Genomic DNA, 18,575 nt, shown 5'->3' with positions numbered 1-18,575 from the left:
AGGATTTTGTGCATAATTACCTCTGCCGACGATCTATTCCCACAAAAAGCTTCGTTGGAGAGACTACAATGCTTTGAGCCGTACCGCATTTCAGAAGGGAAAAAAAGTTACCTAGGAGGTCTGATTTTTTAAAAAATATTTGCATACATGCAAATTTGCCCCCCCCCCCGCCTTCTTCGCGGTTCTCTACGTGCCCACGCAGCGAACCGAGGGGTGCAGGGCAACCTGGCAAAGTTGCCCAAGTCCTCCACCGAGGTCCGCGAAGGTCTGCGGCGGGGGTTGGGGGATGGGAACGAGGAAAAGTAGTTTTGTTTGCTTAAGCACATCCTGTGGCAGCCTATAGCTGCCCGGGAGTACAGACTGTAACTGCGTTACCCAGTAATGCGCTGAGCGGGGACTGGGGGGGCGGAGGGGGGGGCCGAGCGAGCGGGCGAGCCAGGGAGGGAGCGAGGAAGCGAGAGAGGAGCGAGCGCGAGCGGCCGCGGAGGCTCGGGACCCGGCTGGCCGCGCGGCGCCGCAGCCGCCCCCTCCCCCCCACCGCCCCCCCACCCCCCCGCGGCGGCGCGAGCGGGCGGCGGCCGTGCGGTGCGGTGCAGAGCGGAGGCGGAGGCGGGCGCGCGGGCAGCTCGCGGGCACCCGGCCGGCGGGCGCGGGAGCTGGAAAGGGTGCGCTATGCCTTTAACGCCCGCGTACAGTAGACATGTATAGTGGAGTGTAGGGAAACTCTAGGCGGGGTTAAAGTTCAGCTCATGGAGCGGCAATAGCGCTGGCTGGCTGCAGTTGAGCCGAGTTGGAAATGTGAACGCAAGAAGCAGGCTTGATTTTTTTTTCTCCCCCCTTCTCTCTCTCTCCTCCTCTCTCCCTCTTTCTCCTTTCTCACCCGCACTCACGCACACCTCCAAACCGCACACCCAGACGCACACGCACACCCCATCGCCGGGCAGTGATGTATTCTCCGCTCTGTCTCACCCAGGTAAGCAGCTGTTTGGATGCGGAGGGGCTGTGGGGGTCGGAGTGGCGGGGGCCGACCTGGGGCCGGGCCGGGGGTGCCGGGGACCCCCGCGCAAGCAGGGCCCGGGACATGTGTCTCGGGGTGTGCCCGTGTCTGCGCGTGTTTCTGTGTGTGTGTGTGTGTGTGTGTGCGCGTATGCTCGTGGAGGGGGGGTGGTGGAGAAATACAGCTTTAAGAAAGTAACTTTGTTTCCATGCGGGTGCATTCCTCTTGCACGGCCATTTGTGTGGGCACATGGCTAATGGCGCCCTCTTATTAATGCGTTAATTAATATCGGGGCGATTGACTGCGGAACGGCGGTGTTTTTGGACGCCCCGCACGTGTTTCGGCGGGGTTGCAGCCCATGACACGCTGAAATCTGGACTCAGCGTTTCTGCAGGCGCGAGGCCGGTTTCTGTAGTTAACGCGGCGCCCGGGGAGGGGGCCGCCGACGGAGCCCCCAGCACGCCCCGCACTCTCGGGGCCGCTGCACCCCTGGCTGCGGGAGAAGTCGGGTCCCCGCGCCTGCTGCCCGCCCGCTGAGCCCGCGCCGCAGCAGCCTCCCCAAACTCTTACTTTTGTTTATTGTTTGTCAGCCTTTGGGGTCCGGCCGCGGGAGGGACACGGGCCGGGGCCCCAGGCCCCCGCCGGGACAGCGCCCCTTGGGCACGGGGGGCGGCGGCGAGCCGGTCCCGGGGCTCGGCGGAGCGGAGCTGCGTGGCCCCGCGTCCCCCCGCGCCGGCCGGGTGGAGCCTGCGTCTTCGCCGTCCGTCGCCCGCTCGCTTTCCCGAGCGAAAGTTTCGGTGCCGGGACGAGCCCACGCTGCGCGGGTCGGCGAGCGACGGAGGCCGCGAGCCGCGGGCCGGGGCGCGCCGGGCGGAGTTGCGCTACCGGCCGCGAGCCTGAGCGGCGGCCGGGCCGGACGCGACTCCCCCCGCCGCCGCCGCCGCCTCCCGCTGCTGCCGCGCTACTCGGACCGCCCCGCGCACAGGACGGGGGCAACTTTTCCCTCCGACCTAACTCGGAGCGTGGGTCTCTCTCGCCCCAGCGCCTCTCCTTTGCATGCCCTCCCTTTCCATCCCTCCCTTGTCTGCACCTCCCCCAGGCAAAATTTTGCTACTTCACGGCCCCAGGTTTGGTCCCTTTTGAATATATTATTTATTTTCTTTGAGTAAAAGGCATGAAGTTAAAGTGATTTTGCGCTAAAATTTTTTTGAAGAGAAGTGTGAGGCTTCATACTGTTTTGGTACATTGCGATCTGACCATTAATCACCTAGATGAAGTTTGTATGCTTCATATAAAATGTTTATTCACCACTCCCTTCAAAAACCTGCTACCACCTCTTGCTTTCATTTAGCAGGAGATAACGGTTTAACCGGAATACTTTCTGGAAGACTAAAAAGTATCCATAGTTTCTTTTCTCCTCTCTAGTTTCTGGATTTATTTCCCACATGACATGCCTTCTTATTGCAATATCTAACAGTCATCTACCGGCTATTTGATCTCAGAAGACTCTTAAATGCATCTTCTATGTTGAAATGGTCTGTTTGGGATTTAGGCCTAGCATTAATAATGGATAGCAGTTGCTTTTAGTTATTGTAAAAGTTTTTTATTTTTCCCTAACAAACTTCCAAAGTTCCTATTTTAGTAACTCGTGGAAGTATGGAATGAAACTTTTCCAACCAGTTTTGGCAAGGTTCACAATTGCATATGGATAAGATGCAAAGTGTAAGATAATTTGAATGAGTTATGACTACAGTGAAAATGCTGAGATTCAAAGGCTGAAGTTCTAGCTGGCAAAAGTTTGCAACACGTAGAACTGGTAGATAATACCAGTGTGCTGCCCTAGTGGGGAAGGACCTTAGCAGACACATTTGTGTCTTCGCCAGTGAGCTCTCAATAGATAAATTTGTATTTTGGGATGGTGCATATATGAGGATACCAGTGTACCCATGCAGGCCCAGGGTATAGTCAGGTATTTATCAAAGTTGGATTCTCTTGGTTCATGAGCTATTATCACATTAAGAAAGTTTTTTTTTTTTTTTAAACCTATTTGGCAGTGACATTTAGTAGGCCTTCTTCTGGAAACACCACTAAGAGAAACGCTTACTTAGTGTAACAGTTTGTAAAGAAAATGTACACCAAATAGTGAATGAGGGCCATATATTTTATGAGTTCTTCTTTTAGAAATTGATTCACAATTTATTTAACTTGCCGGAATATTTATAAAGCTTTAGAGCCAGTTTTAAAAAGAAAAACTTAGGTAGTTTATTGGTCATTAAAGTCCAGTAAAGCGCAGTGATAAAAATTACTCTAAATGAAAGAATAAAATCCATATACGTGTGCAATTTTTAAAAACTTTATCAGGAAAATTCCAGACATCGTATTTTAATCCATGTGGGCACATCTTAACCAAATCATGTACCTGGTCATAGAATGGTAACAGTAGAAATTTATAGGTGAACCTTTGAAAGAAGTAGTTCCAAAAATATCAGCATTCCGTGGTTCCAAAACTTGGCTTACTTACAAACAGATGAACGTTGAAGATGCTGATTCAAAGTCCTACCACTTTTGAAACAGGTTTTCAGGTTTGTTTTTATTGGTGGCCCATAACTTTCTCACTGAGTACATACGTAAAATATTCTTTGTTTTCTCTTGAATATTTTGGAATATTATATAGTTTATGGCGATATGTGCAACAACATACTTTATAAGGGCATACTGTTTTGTTTTTAAACTAATTTATGCTGTGCCTGGGCATTTCCTGCAAGTGAATGATATTCTTTAGTTTTGATGTTCTGGAATATTTCTAATTGTGCATTCAGAAATATAACTAGCACTTTCCTTGTGCATGTGAGTAAGAGTCATACAAAATATTGTGCACTTTTATTGGCACATTCTTAAAACCTTTGGGGAGTAATAACTTGTAAATACTTTTGATGTAAGACTGGGGACTTAGATTATTCTTAATGATTAGTTGAGATAGTTGGCCTCATTTAAGGATTTTTATGATGAGATATATAGGCAGTTGGTTGGCAGGTAAACAAAATCCTTTTGAACACGAATGCACGCAGTTCGCAGTTCTCTGAGAAGCATATTGGGAGTATCTTCGAACACTTAAATGTCACATTAGAAGGTTTATTTTAAATGTTTATCATCATTAATGAAGCTCTTTAATAAGACAAGGTTTTGACATAAATATGAATTGTTTGGAGCTAAGTTATTCTTTGCATTTTGAAATGGGGCTGAGACTTTAAAATGAAATCCTCATTTTGGTGAAAGCTTACTTTGTAGTTAAGGTAGACTCCGGGCGTTCTTTGCATAATTCCACAGAGCCTTGGTCCCTAGCATGTCTTGTGTATATAAGAAAATCAGTCAATGTGAAGGACTGTTTCAAACCCCAAATTTATGTATTTTAGAGCATTTCAAGGATGAGCTCAGAATTTAGTAACGTTTAAATGCTTTGCAGTTTGGCGTATACCTTATAGATTAACTGTGACTTGAAAAATGCTCCCCCCACCCCATTTCTGTCTTCTAAAGTACGGCGATAGGAAAGATTCTCAAACATCAGAAATTTTAAAGTGCTAATGGTGTATGGGGAAGAATAATAGAATTCTTGTATTTTTCTCTGTTTTTTCTCCACTTAAAGAATGCACATGTGTTGTGAAAGCTGACTTCTCTTTTGGATTCTTTTATTGAAAAAGAGCAGTTTTCAAACCTAAACTTGAAATACGGAGCCTGAAATTTGTTGAGAGAGGAAAAAAAAATGTCGATTATTGAAATGATTTAGTGTGTTCTATATTAATATAACCTTAAAGAAAAGTCATATGTAGTGTTTAAGTGATTGATTATAACTTACAATATTTTAACAGGCTTGATTTTAAAGTATTTCACTAATTTTAAGCATTCAGTTTATATTTGAACGTTTAAAAATTAATAATTGCTTTAATAGTAATAATATTTTGGACATTAGAGGTACTTGTGCCTCCAAAATATATTTAGATGGATATTACAAACCAAAAAAGAATGCATTTTATATTTGTCTGTCCTACACCCTTTTAAAAAAGTCATCAAATATCTCTTTGGTTTTCTTATCCTCATTTATTTGAAAGTAAATAATTTATCTTTTGGGGGGAGGGTTGTGCGGTGGAGAGAAGTTAAGATTAGTAAGATTAGTGTGGGTTGGTTAATCAAAAGTTAGATTTACTCAGAAAGCTTTGTGGAGTTACTGTTTAATTTTTCTTTAATTTTATATTTCTACTTCCTAAGAAAATGTCAAGTAAAAGAATCAAGCATTTTCCATAAAACAGTAAGAAAAATTTAAATGTTTTAAATTCAATTTTATTTTCAAATTACTTGGATTTTAAGAGGCAACCGTGAGGGTTTTCCGGGAGTCTCGTAAACAGTGAATATACCAGGTTCCCTGTTTCCCTGTGAGAAAAAGCCTGAAATATTATTTTCAAAATTTAAATGAGTATTCTGTTTTTTCGGAATGATTATTACTGAAGGTATTTCACAATCAGATCAGTAAATTGAACGTGTTTAGTTGCAACCGTGTTGTCACAGTGACGCATTCTGTTTACTATCTGGCTTGTACGCTTTTCTTTGTTTTTTTTTTTCCTTTTTTCCCCATTTTGTTTCATTTCTATAATATCGGCAATCATGTCTTGAACGTAGATCTTTTATTTTAGTCCGATGAATATCAAATCCATCTCTTCTTTTGTATATGGACCTGCCAAATTTTTCTAAGTTTTTGGCTAAAAAAAAATTGTGTTTGACTGTAATACTTAGAAAGGAATTAGATGTTACCAAAATGACTAAGAAACAGATCAGAGTCTACATAAGAGTCTACTTTTAGAGGGGAAAGTCTTTGTTTCCATTGATCGTGGAGAAGATTTTTGCTCCTAGACTTCCATAAACATTGACTGGCATCTAAATGTTTAGGATTTGCCAATCTGGCCGCCGAGCCCTGGCTGTACTACAAGTAGTGAGGTCAAGGCTGGAGCAAAATTAGATATGCCTTCCTTGAAATAGGGTTAAGATTATATGTTGTTATAAACATTTCGATAAACTTCACTTACTGTCTAAAGAATCTGGGACCTAGGCCCGACAGTAGAACCTGGTACACTTCCGTGAACGTAACAAAACATTTTTTACTTTTTAACGGTTTTCTTCTTTAAGATTGTGAGACATGATACCGATGTTTTCTTTTTTCTCCCCTCTTGGACTTCCCATAGGGATCCCATGTATGATTTTGGTAACATAATGCTTGAATCAAATTTCAAGTGAAATAAGGATATATTTTTTTAAAGGTGAACACCTGAAGAAGCGTTGTTGCCTTTTGTTTTCATTATAGTTATATTTTTGTCTTCATTCATTTCCTCAGGATGAATTTCATCCTTTCATCGAAGCACTTCTGCCCCACGTCCGAGCCTTCGCCTACACATGGTTCAACCTGCAGGCCCGAAAACGAAAATACTTCAAAAAACATGAAAAGCGTATGTCAAAAGAAGAAGAGAGAGCCGTGAAGGATGAGTTGCTAAGTGAAAAACCAGAGGTCAAGCAGAAGTGGGCATCTCGACTTCTGGCCAAGTTGCGGAAAGATATCCGACCTGAGTACCGAGAGGATTTTGTTCTTACAGTCACAGGGAAAAAGCCTCCGTGTTGTGTTCTTTCCAACCCAGACCAGAAAGGCAAGATGCGAAGAATTGACTGCCTCCGCCAGGCAGATAAAGTCTGGAGGTTGGACCTTGTTATGGTGATTTTATTTAAAGGTATTCCGCTTGAAAGTACTGATGGCGAGCGCCTTGTAAAGTCCCCGCAGTGCTCTAATCCAGGGCTCTGTGTCCAGCCCCATCACATAGGGGTTTCTGTTAAGGAACTCGATTTATATTTGGCATACTTTGTGCATGCAGCAGGTAAGTGCAATGGTGAAAAGTCGGTCCACTTTCTCGCGTGTGCTTTTTTTCCTGATGACCTCTGTGTGTGCTGGGCCATTTCCGAGCTCCCTACGGCAGGCCATGTCCACATGGACGGTGTGGTGTCCAAGGTAGACCAACATCAGAGTAGCCAAATCCTCCATTGTTTGAGGTTCCACCTTCATTCAGGTGGAAAAGCATAGCTTGGAGAGCATTCTCGCTAAGTTTAAGTTCTTTTGTCAAGTAGTGTTATCAGAGGTGTTGGTAGTCAGTTATGGGATATGTTTAAATCACGTTTTTTTAATGAGGGGTGAGAGAAGCCTCATAAAAACCCTTGTAAGCAAGAGTCTATTTTAACTGGCAAGTGATCTAGTTAAAAAGTGTTTAGTTTGGTAGCGAGGCAATATTTTTAGTTGCTTTTCTTCTGGGAGTGTTTTTATCTACTGGGGTCTCTTGAACATCCTGCTAATTAAGAATAGGTTGGAGGTAAGATTGCTATCAAATCGCTGATCATTTATGAAGGAAAAACAAATCACACTAGTACAAACTTAGTAGCTTTGTATTAGGAATACTTAGTGTTGTTTACAATAGCTAAAGGAAAAAACAAACCAATTCTTTAAGTAATTGATGGAAAGATTAATCTTAAAAGTTACCAAACCTGTATAGTGCATGAACACATTGAGAAATAGATATTGATAATTGATTTGATGAGTTGCTTGATTTGTAATAAAATTCTTTATTGTTCCAAGGCTGTTTTCAAGGCATGCTTTACCTGTGCATATTACAGCATGTAGAGTAGCATTCAGGATAAAACCATTGAGGACTGGATAAAATAATGCATTTTTACTTTGTACCTCTCATCTTGTTTTAGACAAAAGGCTCATTGTGTTACGTGAAAGCTCAGGTCTTGTGAAACTTGTTGACTTTTTATATGTACATATCGGTCTTGCTAGATTACCTTCATGGCAGTTACTTGAGCCAGATGGAAGAAAGAAGGTTGTGGAATCCTACCAGTAGGTTGTTTTGGGGTTCATGTATTTTTTTTCATAAAGGACAGAGAAGATGTTACCTGTAAAAGCAATACTCCATTGTTTTGAAAAACATTTTCAATTCTAAAAATATGAGCTCTTAGAAGTCATCTGATATCCTATTCTGTATTATTTTTCTCAATATATGTTTTAGAAAGAGAACTTTTGTTATCCATCCGTCCTTACATAAGAAACTGGAGAAATTTACTTTGCAAGCATGTCACATCATCATTTGCATTCTGTTGGCAGGGGATAAATGAGTATTTTAGAGGATGTGATCTGTAAGTGTTTCAAATATTTGGGTTTTTGAAAATGTATACTTAATTATAAGAAGTGCCTGTTGCTTTAGCCAGTTCTGGGTAGCGAAAACGAAAAGGCAGCACCTTTCAGATGACCTCTAAACAGGGACCAGTGGCCCTTTCTTAACTCCCTGTTAACCCTATTGTTGTTACTTTATTTTGTCTATTGGAAAACCAGAATTAAAATTTTTTTAAATTTATTTGCATATATAAGTGGAGAATCTACTAGGACAAGGTGCAAAAAAAGTTGTGGGTATTATATGCTTTGGGGGAGCACTCTCTAAAAATCTTGTGTTTCATCTCTTTGATATTTGGAGAAGTAAGTAACTGACAATAAATGCTCTAACGGACCAATATAAGAAATTGCAGGTGTCAGTGGGTGATGCCCAGCATGGTAGGTGCTTCCTTACAAGGTAACATCAAAGCGAAATACCTGTTATGCGTTTATTGGTGTGAGCAGCATCCCTTCTAATTTTTAGATGTGAACGTTTCCCTTAGATTCACAGAGACACGGCCTTCCTCGCTCTCGCCGTTTCACGTTGGATTCTCTCTCGCTGTTGACAGTTTGTGCCTGTGCTGTGGCTCCAGATCCCTTGAGCCATCATAGTTGCTGGTGGTTTCAATGACCTGAAGGGTGATGTTGGTAAAATGGCAGGTAGACGGTTGCTTAGGAGAGTTAGCGTCCTTATTGCTTATGAAAGATTTATTGCCAGCACTGTGGATCAGACTACCTTTCGGTTCGGTTTTCCTGCGCCTCCCAGAATCCCTCGGTCGCCTGAACGCCGGCCAAGTACAGGCCATTGGCTCTCCCTGCGCAGCCGTGGCGCCTCTGTGCGCACCAGGATGGGTCTGAGGGATGCTCAAGGCCTTTTGTCTGAAAATATCTCAAATGTGATTTAAGAGATTTAGAGACCTGTTATTTGTGGAAGGGAAGCTGCCAATACAAATAGGAGGTAGATCGGTCAACTCACATACAACTGATTTGACAGGCATCTGTTATAATGCTGAAGATTTGTAAACACTAAACAATGTTTTTACCTCCTTAAAAGTTTTGAGAACTTGCCAGTATTGGCAGGAGGCAGAGACTCTGAAATGTGCTTCAAGAAACATGCCAAAACCATTGTGGCCTTTTCACCTATAGTCTTTTTTTTCCCTCTCTTTCTTTTACATGTATTTTTTTTTTTCCTTCCAAAATGCCATTTTTCCCCCTTGATGGCCACAGGAAGATCCTTTTTTTTCTTTCTAAAAATGCATATAATAATTATTGCTTCATGCCTCGGCCTCTTCTTGGGAAGGAAGTTGAAATCTTAGAACGCACATGTAAATACTGGAAGCTACTGCAGAATCAATTGTCTTTTAAAAGCGGAGGTGATTTTTCTAAGACTTATTGAGACGCTAAAATACAATACATAAACTGCATTCCTTTTTCTTCTCCTCTAAATCCAGGGGCATTAGAACTGTGTGAATTTTGTGGCTGATAACCAGTAACAAGTGTAATGAAATCGGAGTGATTCCATAAGCCTGAGAATTTCATCTCATTAAAAGTATAAAAGAGTAAAACCATTTTATGCCTTTAATTTGGTCTCTCTTTGAGTTGTTCTTCCCATGTATCATATGACAACTTTGAGATATTATGGTATTGTGGTAAATGGTGTTCTTTGTGGGCGTGTAACAGTAAAGCTAATTTATGACCAGTCTTTACCAGATGATCTGTATCAGAATCTACAATATACCCGGCACGTGGCAAGGTCACAATTTAAGTTGTTAAGGTCATAACCTTAGCCACCAGGCATTTGACCTTTTAGATAAAGTTAACCTTTGTTCATTAGTAGGCACTCAACCGAGAACTTTCTGGAGAGTTTTTTTTTTTTAAACTGCTTCTGTATAACTTCTGGTAATGTAATCAGATTCTAGAAAGATTCTCAGTTGAGTTAGTTAAATTTTGTAAGAGGTTAGACTTTTTAAGGACTCATCTCTCGGATAGAGGTAGGTTGCTGTATCTAGGCCATAAAATGACTTTTTATAGTTATTACCTGCTGCGGGTAGAATGAAAGCTGAGGAAGCTGTGTGGAGATGTTTAAAAACTAAAATGAAACAAATAGAATTGTGTTTAATTCACCGAAGGCCTTTGCTAATTTTTGAGTGGCATTAGGCCCCAAAGCTAAATCACAATGAGCATCTTTACTTTTTGCAGATGAGGAATTTTTTAAGATTGGAAGTATTTTTAGTTACCTTAAAATTCACTCTGAAAGACTTAATACATGACCAGAATTTGTCAGGTAGTTGCTGTAATTGCTAATTAGCCAGGGACTGAGCGAATTGAACTTGTCCTAATGGTAGCAGGAGTACTTGTTAGTTTCAGGGTAGAAAGTGATCGCGTTTGCACAGTAGTGTTTTCGTTTAATAGTTACGGATTGCTTCCATGGTCTCCCTTTACTACCTTTACTTAGTGTTGCTCCGCAGGAATAGTAAAGGTCCTGTCGCTTACTGAAAGAGTCGGGGTGTCTGCGAAGCCTGGTGCCTGTCCTGGAAACCTGACGGCGGTGTTAACTGATGACCACATTACCTGTACCATATTGTTCAGTTAATTATGCTGTCCTGAACGCTCATTTCAAATTATTTACATTACTGCCAGTTCTGCTCTGATAGGCCACGTATTATTCCACTTCAGCATAGAGAGAGGGACTCCCATTCAGGTGCATTCTAGTTGTGTTTTGGCTTCGTGATTGCCATTCCTTCATATAGTAATAGAGGAAGCCGTGATATGCAGATAGACCAGATGGTCATGTTGACAGATTGAGAATTCACTTCCTGCTGCTTCAGAGCAGGTGTAAGATTAGGAGTGTCTGTGTAGGAACGTGTGTGCGCTTCGTGTGCATGTGTGTGCACATCCAGGCTGCACACAGAGTGCTGCTTAGAGTAGGGGGAATGATTTCTTTTTTTTTAAAAAGCTGGTACCTTAAATACAGTGTAACTGTCTGTGTAAGGTTATCAGTGCATACAGAATAATAATTGTAAAAAAATTTAAATTGATAATGTTAGATTGTTACGGTTTATAATTTTATGCCAAATTAATTTTAATAATTTTTAAAGTTTTAGGTAACTTACCATGTTAGTTTGTGGCAGGATTGTATATCTAAAATATATTCAGTATATTCTGTTAACAGGGGTTTGTGTGTATGTGTGTTTACACTCAAATCTAAGACTATACATTATTGAATTAAACTTCTTCATTACCTTAATAAACTCCTTAGTAGAAAGTTGTGTAGTTAGTTTCTGTGATTTATAATAATAAACCGTATTTGGAAAAAGAAGGGGTAAGATTAATATACAGCGATATTTAATGAAAACAGTAAGTACCACCCTATCTCAAACTCTAACCTTAAACTAAAGGTGGATTTTATGGCTGATTGATCTACTGTAACCTATTGGTATATGCACACACTTATAGAAAATGTCATTTATCTTTCTATTTATCTTTTAATTCTTTAAGGGAGATAGCACAAACAATCAACAAACTTGAGATTAAATATGGCTTTTATATCCTTGAGTATTTTCTGCATAACTTGAAGATTGTAACAGTATCCTCTATTTAGAACGTAGTAACAATATCCTTTATCTAGAATGTAGTGAGGAAGATGGAAGTTGAAGGGTAGAGAGTGTAGAGGTATAGGGAGAAAGGGTGTTCTTGAGTAGAAGGGAGGTCAGCTCATTTATGGCTCAGAGGTTTGAGTGTTGGTAAGAAATTTCCCAATGCTGCTGGCTTGGATTTGCCTTGTCTGCTTTTCCACCCAGTGATGGATAGCATTAATTTGAACCTATTTAGGGCTAGTGTGGGAGAAACCACAGCCTTTGTTGTGGTCACTGCTATACACAGTAGGACTGGTTGTTTTACTTGGTTAAGGCCTCAAGCTGCTTCCAGAGGATGCAGAACAGCCTGTCGGTTTTTTAAAACTTGCACAGAAGCAGCAACAATTCTAATTGCTCACAAATGTTAATATAGATTATTGAAAACAATTTTGAGGTTAGAATAGAAGAAAAAACATAAAATACAGATTGCATTCATTGAATGCGCTAAACACCAGTTTGTTGTCATTTCAGCAATTATTTCCCATGGTTATTTAGAAGTTAGATCTTGCTTTTAAATATATTATAAATTGTAAATCCTTGGAAGGTGATGTCAGGGGAAGGAAGAAGTCAGGTGGAGGAGGAAGAGAATGAATAAACTGGCATGCTTTGTTAAGAGAAACATAAAACCGTGAACTTAATTGCAAATGGAGATGCTCTAAAAAGTGTTTTGGTTTAAGTAATGACTGTAAAAGATCCCAAGCAGCAAGATATCTAGTGGAGAATTTTATAATCCATCTCACCATCATTTTTGCATAGTGTATGCTTCAGACTAAGAGACCTGTCGGGGGCTTTGGAGTTTCTTTTCAGATTGTTAGAAAGAAAAGTTTTGCAAAAATTCTTTGTAGCATTTAGGGGTCTAGTTAGGGACACTGTGGCATGCATAAACTTGGAAAAGGGGCTATTGAGATATTCATTATTATTACCATTTTGCTTTTTAAGGGGTAACCTACAGTGTTGTCAACATTTTAGCTGTCTCCCACCAAGGCAACTGTAAGATAGAAATGATTGATCCAAACTTTGGTGTCCCTGAACTTATCAGAATTCTCTAGCTGCTGCTAAGATAGAAATGGCTTTTTCCCTAGGCATTTCCTAAAATATTAGAAAGCAGTGCTTCATGTTTTGCTATGATAATTCCACAGGGTAAAAGTATATTTTATCTAATGGAATTAGTCTTCTTATTAATACTTTAGTGAAATAAACATGGTTTATGTGCCAAAGGAATAAGTCCACAAATGACAAATTGCTGCTACTTTGTAGCAGAGGATATTTTTGCTTTTCTGTTTGTAAGAGACACTAAATGAGGTAAGATTGAGAGAAATAAATTAATTTGTGTTACGTATTTTGGCCAGTGTTGTTCTGTGATACATTGCTAATCTCAATCTCAGAAATGATCAGGATGATCATAATAACTGGAGTTTGAAGTGGAATAGCTTTAATGTTTTTTGAGAACTTGAAACTATTTGTCTTAAACTCTTTGTCTTCATGTCTTACACATATTTTCCTAGTGGTAAATTTTGGACCTAAATCGACTGAGAGTAGAGAGAAGGAGATGGATGGAAGAAAGGAAGGAAGGAAGGCAGGCAGCCAAACAAATAACTTTTATTGAGTGTCTGTTTTGCAGCAAGTACAGTCCTAAGTTTTGCCATACATTGTAGCTTTCTTTTATTTTTTTCTTTAACTTCACAGGAGTATTGTAAATAAGTAATGCACTGTCCATTTGGACAGGTGAAAATCAAGTCTCAGAGGTGCCAAGGGATTTGTGCAGGGCAAGATTAAACCCAGGCCTCCTGATTCCATATCCTATGCTTTTAAAAACAAGATTCAGATCCATTCTATATCCCTCTTTATATCCTGTTGTCTGGCGTTGGATGTCACTTAAATGGTATCACACACCCACCTTAAGTCAAAGGGGAAATTAAAAGTCAAAATCCAAACCTTTCCCACGGAGATATTTTACTGTGGAGTTTGGTTTTAGCCGCAGAATGAAGCCACACTTGGTTAGAAGAGGGAGAAATGGTCTTATGCTTGTTAGTGTTGGGGTCAAAAATCTGGAATGACTTGTTCTTTCTTGTTTTTAGAATGTAGAAGTTTAGTGAATAGAAGCATTATAACACAGGTTTAAGAATTTTTTTTTTGTAAGATGAAGTTAGCTGAATTGGTTCTAGATGCTTTGGTAAGCCATTGAGAATTAAAGCAAGCATTATTTTAAAAATCAGAATTGCATGTAATATTTTACTAGGTAAATTTTTATGCATTTTAAAATATGCCCAAGAGATATGTATTTCTAACGTCCTTTGATGATTAGATTTAAAAGTTTTAAATTTACTTTGTTTCCAAAAGTTCCCGTAATTATGGCTGTGTGTAATTATTTAAAAGAAAGCAAAAATGGAATTTTATTAGTTAAAAAATGGTTTTTTAACTTAAAAGACAAAGGAAGAAAATTGAAAATAGGGAAAAGTTTCATTTTAATGCCCTTAAATGACTGACTGATTTATTGATGGATTTATTTAATGCCCTTATTTTCACTTCTTTAAACTTTGGCAAGATTAGTTCTTAATGACTTTAGTGCAAAAGTTCAAAGCTTCACTCAACATGAATTTTATAATTGTAAATAGAAAAAATGATTATAATAACATACTATATCTATTCATTTTATGTATGAATTCTTCTAGTGTTTATTTTTTTAAAAAGCTGCTGAACTGAACTTATATTGAATAGAATAGAAATGTGACTTTCTTTTTAAGTTTCTTTTTTTTAGAAATGCTAATAAATCTAAAAGTTAGGGTGTGGAGTGTCAGTCACCCCAGAAAGGGAAAACTGAGGTGTGTGATAAAAGTGATTAAATTGGAAACAAAAGAAGATTGCAATAAAAAAAAAATAGGACTCACACCCCATTGTCCTCTCTATCAGGTTCCATACTGCCTGCCTTTGATCTCTGATGAGTGTTTCTGGTGGTCCCAATAGCTTATGAGTTTCCAAACAGAAACAATTTTCAGAGCATATATATTGATGTAAATATTTTAATGGCTATTTTTGAAACACTGTATGGGTTATAAAAGCCAGATGAAATAAAAGTAGCAATAAAACATATTTTAAAAATGAATAAGATTTAACAGCTTGTACGTATGTCTGTGTAGCATCTGCCATTGTCAGGCTTTTGTCTTTGTTGCTAGGGTTTGGGTGATTTTATTTCCTTTTGTAATTTTGCCAGCCCGTGATTGGCTAATGCAACATGTTCACGCTGTTGGGGAAGATGTATCTGTGGTGAGTCATATAGCTTTATCCGAGGGGTAATTTTTGGTAGGGAAAGGTATTTGTCAGTGGATAATAGGAACTGTGGTGCTACAATATCAATTTTAATTGGATTTTTAAAATCAGGGACATATTAATATGGGAAACTCAGAACTGTCTCTTCTGTGTTATGTGTCTTCCTCTTTCCCCTTCCCCTATTGGAAGCGTTTAGAATTCTATGTATTTTAATTTTAAAGGGATTAGTTATTTAAGGTCCCACATAAAGTGAATATTGTATGTACGGGATCCCATCATTGTCACTTTCAAATATTCCATTGCCTTTCAAAGGAGCTGACATTACAAGTCCTTAGGTTGACAAATTCTCATCAACTTTTGTGAAAATTTTGGCTGCAGAAGGAGTAAAGTCAAAAGAGGGCCATAGACAGATGGATTTCAGTGTTAAGATGACATCAAGCCCTTCTTGTGGCATTTTTAAACATTCCAAATGAATGAGGAATGGAGATGCTTACAGAGCTTACTGTAGAATAAGTAATTAAGATACTGTGCATCTGCATGTAAACCTTCGTAGCATACTATTCAGCAGAGCTGTATGGGCTCGGACATAATAGCAGATTAACAATGAAAATCGTAAACATCTTTTATGCTGAGTATAATTCATAAATAACATTAGATATAAAAAGTGTTGATGGAAAACAGTGTATACCTGAGAATATATTTTTAGCATTAAGTAATTGGACGTTAAAGATAAGTTGGGTTACAAACACTTAAGATGAAGTAAGGATTCTGGATAAGAATTTGGCAAAAGCTTGTCTGCATCTCTGTAGGACTGTGGCACAATTTTTGCATGGATGTCTTTTATATAAAAATTACTGAGTTACTAAAGTTTCTGATCGATTCATTTAGTTGGCTTTTTCTCCCCTTCTTTTAAATGGTGGAGGTTCTCTTTGGGAGAGTAGTTTCAAGTAACTTCTGAGAATGAAGTCTTTGTAACTTGATGCTGTTCAACAGCATAACTATTGTTGTATGTTCCTGTCAGGGAAAGATAGTCATTGCAATACTTTTATTGTATGGCCTCTTAATATGTGACAAGGACTTTTATTAAGAATTCTTTTTTCTTTTAAATGTACTTTTAGAAGTCCCTTACCCTCCTGACCCAGTCAGGGATTACAGTGGTTTTTAAGAAGATTCAAATGAATTTTTATTATTTTCTTGGCTCATTTACTGTACAGACAAAAGTCTTATTTTTTAAAAAAAAAAAAAGGCTCTGGAATCATGTATTTTAGATTTTCTGTAAAATAAAGTAGGAATAGAAATTAACAGAAAAGTGCCATCTCATTGGGCCCAGGATGTATACAGTTCTTGGAGAATGAGGATATTGCAGCCTGAAATTTTAGGGTTGAAGAACTAATTGTTCTGAAGATATTTGCCCCTCATCTCAGAAAAGACGGCAGACATGCAAAATGGATAAATGTAATCCTTTGTACTTTTACCACCTACATTTTTAAACTACAGTGACTTTGATTTCTCTAGAAAGGTCAGAGGTTTCAGACAGAAAGCTTTGTGATTCTTCAAAGAGAGACATTTTCAATTTTGCTATCTAATGACTGATTATGCATAGCTTTTAACTTTATTTGCAGTTGAGCCTCAGAGGTGCTGGGATGGGGGTGATGCTGAGTAAGTGAGGCCGGGTCATGAGACAGCGGAACTGGAGGGAGACAGCTAGATTGGAGAGGAACATAGATGCACATTTAGGGATTTGCATGTTTGGCCCTTTATTACTGACACCTTTTAAGAAGTGAGAACAGAGCAGCTGCAACAGTACGTTTTGCTTTGTGCTAGAGCATTCTGTGACAGACTCTTAAATACTTTGGGCACTTGAAGGAGTTTACATAGCTGGGTGCCATTTTTTAGGATTGGCTTTGTTGGTTTTCTAAATTGTGGATATGGGTTTCTTTGGTTTTATGTGGGTTTCTTTGTTTCTGTTTTGTTTCCCTTTTGGACTTCTCCAAGTTTTGGAGAATTTTTCATGTTGGGTGGTAGGGGCGAGTGGAGTTGGTTAGATGGCTTTTGTTGTGGTTCACTCCTGTTATTCAGGAAACAGAGGTTCAGAGAGTGCTCGTAGCTCACTCAAGGTCACGCGAATGGTAGTGGCAGAGCCAGGATGAAAGCCAGATCTGTCAGACCCCAGACTAGTCTTGTTAACCTCCATGATATTTAAGTTGGTTCTTATACATTATTTTATTAGCTCTTCATATGAACCTTACCTTTTTGGTAGGGGAGCTTTTATAATTGCCTTTATGCTGCTGAGAAACAGAGAGGCTGAGTAATGTGTCCATGGTACATGGTTAGTAAGTGGTTAGGGCTGATAAGTAGGTCTGACTGTTTTATGGCCTGTTTTTCTCTCTCAAGTGTTTCTCAGTATATCATACTCCCTAAGCTCTGCCTTGGAATTTATGGATGGGGCTAAAACTGTTCTCTGGGAGTACATTATAGTGCTGAAAGCCATTGTTTTCTCTAAAGTTTAAAAAGTGGTGAGCAGCTAGACCTTGTCCTGGTTTGTTAATAGATTCAGAATTTTATACCTTGAAGGAAACTTAGAGGAAACCTTCATTTTGCCGGTGAAGAAACTGAGTCTATGCATCCCAGGAGCTCTGGGGATAGAAAATTCTTGTATAAGTTGAGGAGTAGTTGTGGCCTGTTGTTATCATTTGCATCAAGGTGGATGCTCTTTGGTTGGTGTTGGCATAGAAGATGTATTTTGGTTACCTTTATTGACAGTTTCCACCATGTCCTTGGCAACTCAGTTCACCAAACATGTTTTGAGCCCTCACTACCTGTTAGGCACTGTGTTAGGTGCCAAAAATACACAACTGAAGAAAATACTGGGAGACGAGTTGTTGCTATCTTAGATGAAATTTCCTCAGAAACGAAGATTTTTAAGGCTTTCAATGTTTTTTTTTTGTTTTTTTTTTTTTTGCGGTACGCGGGCCTCTCACTGTTGTGGCCTCTCCCGTTGCGGAGCCCAGGCTCTGGACGCGCAGGCTCAGCGGCATGGCTCACGGGCCCAGCCACTCCGTGGCATGTGAGATCTTCCCGGACCGGGACACGAACCTGTGTCCCCTGCATTGGCAGGCGGACTCTCAACCACTGCGCCACCAGGGAAGCCCTCAATGTTTTAAAATTAGGATTCTCCCAACTAATAGACCATATGAAGTTTTAGACATTTGCAGAACCGGTTGTTGATACTGCCTTTTTCCTGTGTAATTGGTGTACATTGAGGAATTCTATCATTTGGTGATATTACTAAGTGTTAACTTTTTGGTTTTCTTATGTCAGAAATATCTACGTAAATGGAAAGAAAACCTAAGCAGACACAGAACAGGGCACAGGTGGTTTGTATTATTTAATAGTTCACCATAGCACGTCTTCTCTAGAGAAAGCTGGTGCACAAAAAAAA

The 18,575-nt window shown here is 39.8% G+C and overlaps 1 protein-coding gene across 23 annotated transcripts in view; it reads left to right on the top strand.

The window, feature by feature from the left end:
* Window positions 1-573: 573 nt before the first annotated feature.
* Window positions 574-18,575, top strand: part of NFIA (nuclear factor I A) — a 381,629-nt gene continuing 363,627 nt past the window's right edge. For 9 of the 23 annotated variants that reach the window (XR_008617264.1, XR_008617265.1, XM_055084587.1 and 6 more), the window contains exons 1-2: window positions 580-973; window positions 6,378-6,909. Coding sequence is in view for 18 of the 23 variants with exons in the window: in XM_055084587.1 (XP_054940562.1) it covers window positions 947-973; window positions 6,378-6,909 (559 nt within the window). In the remaining 5 variants the exon portion in view is untranslated. Of the gene's footprint in view, window positions 974-6,377; window positions 6,910-18,575 lie in introns of all 23 variants that reach the window. The other 14 variants (XR_008617261.1, XR_008617263.1, XR_008617262.1 and 11 more) reach the window with 6 other exon arrangements.

Source organism: Physeter macrocephalus, chromosome 4 (genome assembly GCF_002837175.3).
Source record: "Physeter macrocephalus isolate SW-GA chromosome 4, ASM283717v5, whole genome shotgun sequence".
NCBI lineage: Eukaryota > Metazoa > Chordata > Mammalia > Artiodactyla > Physeteridae > Physeter > Physeter macrocephalus.
This window is presented reverse-complemented; position numbering and strand designations above follow the sequence as displayed.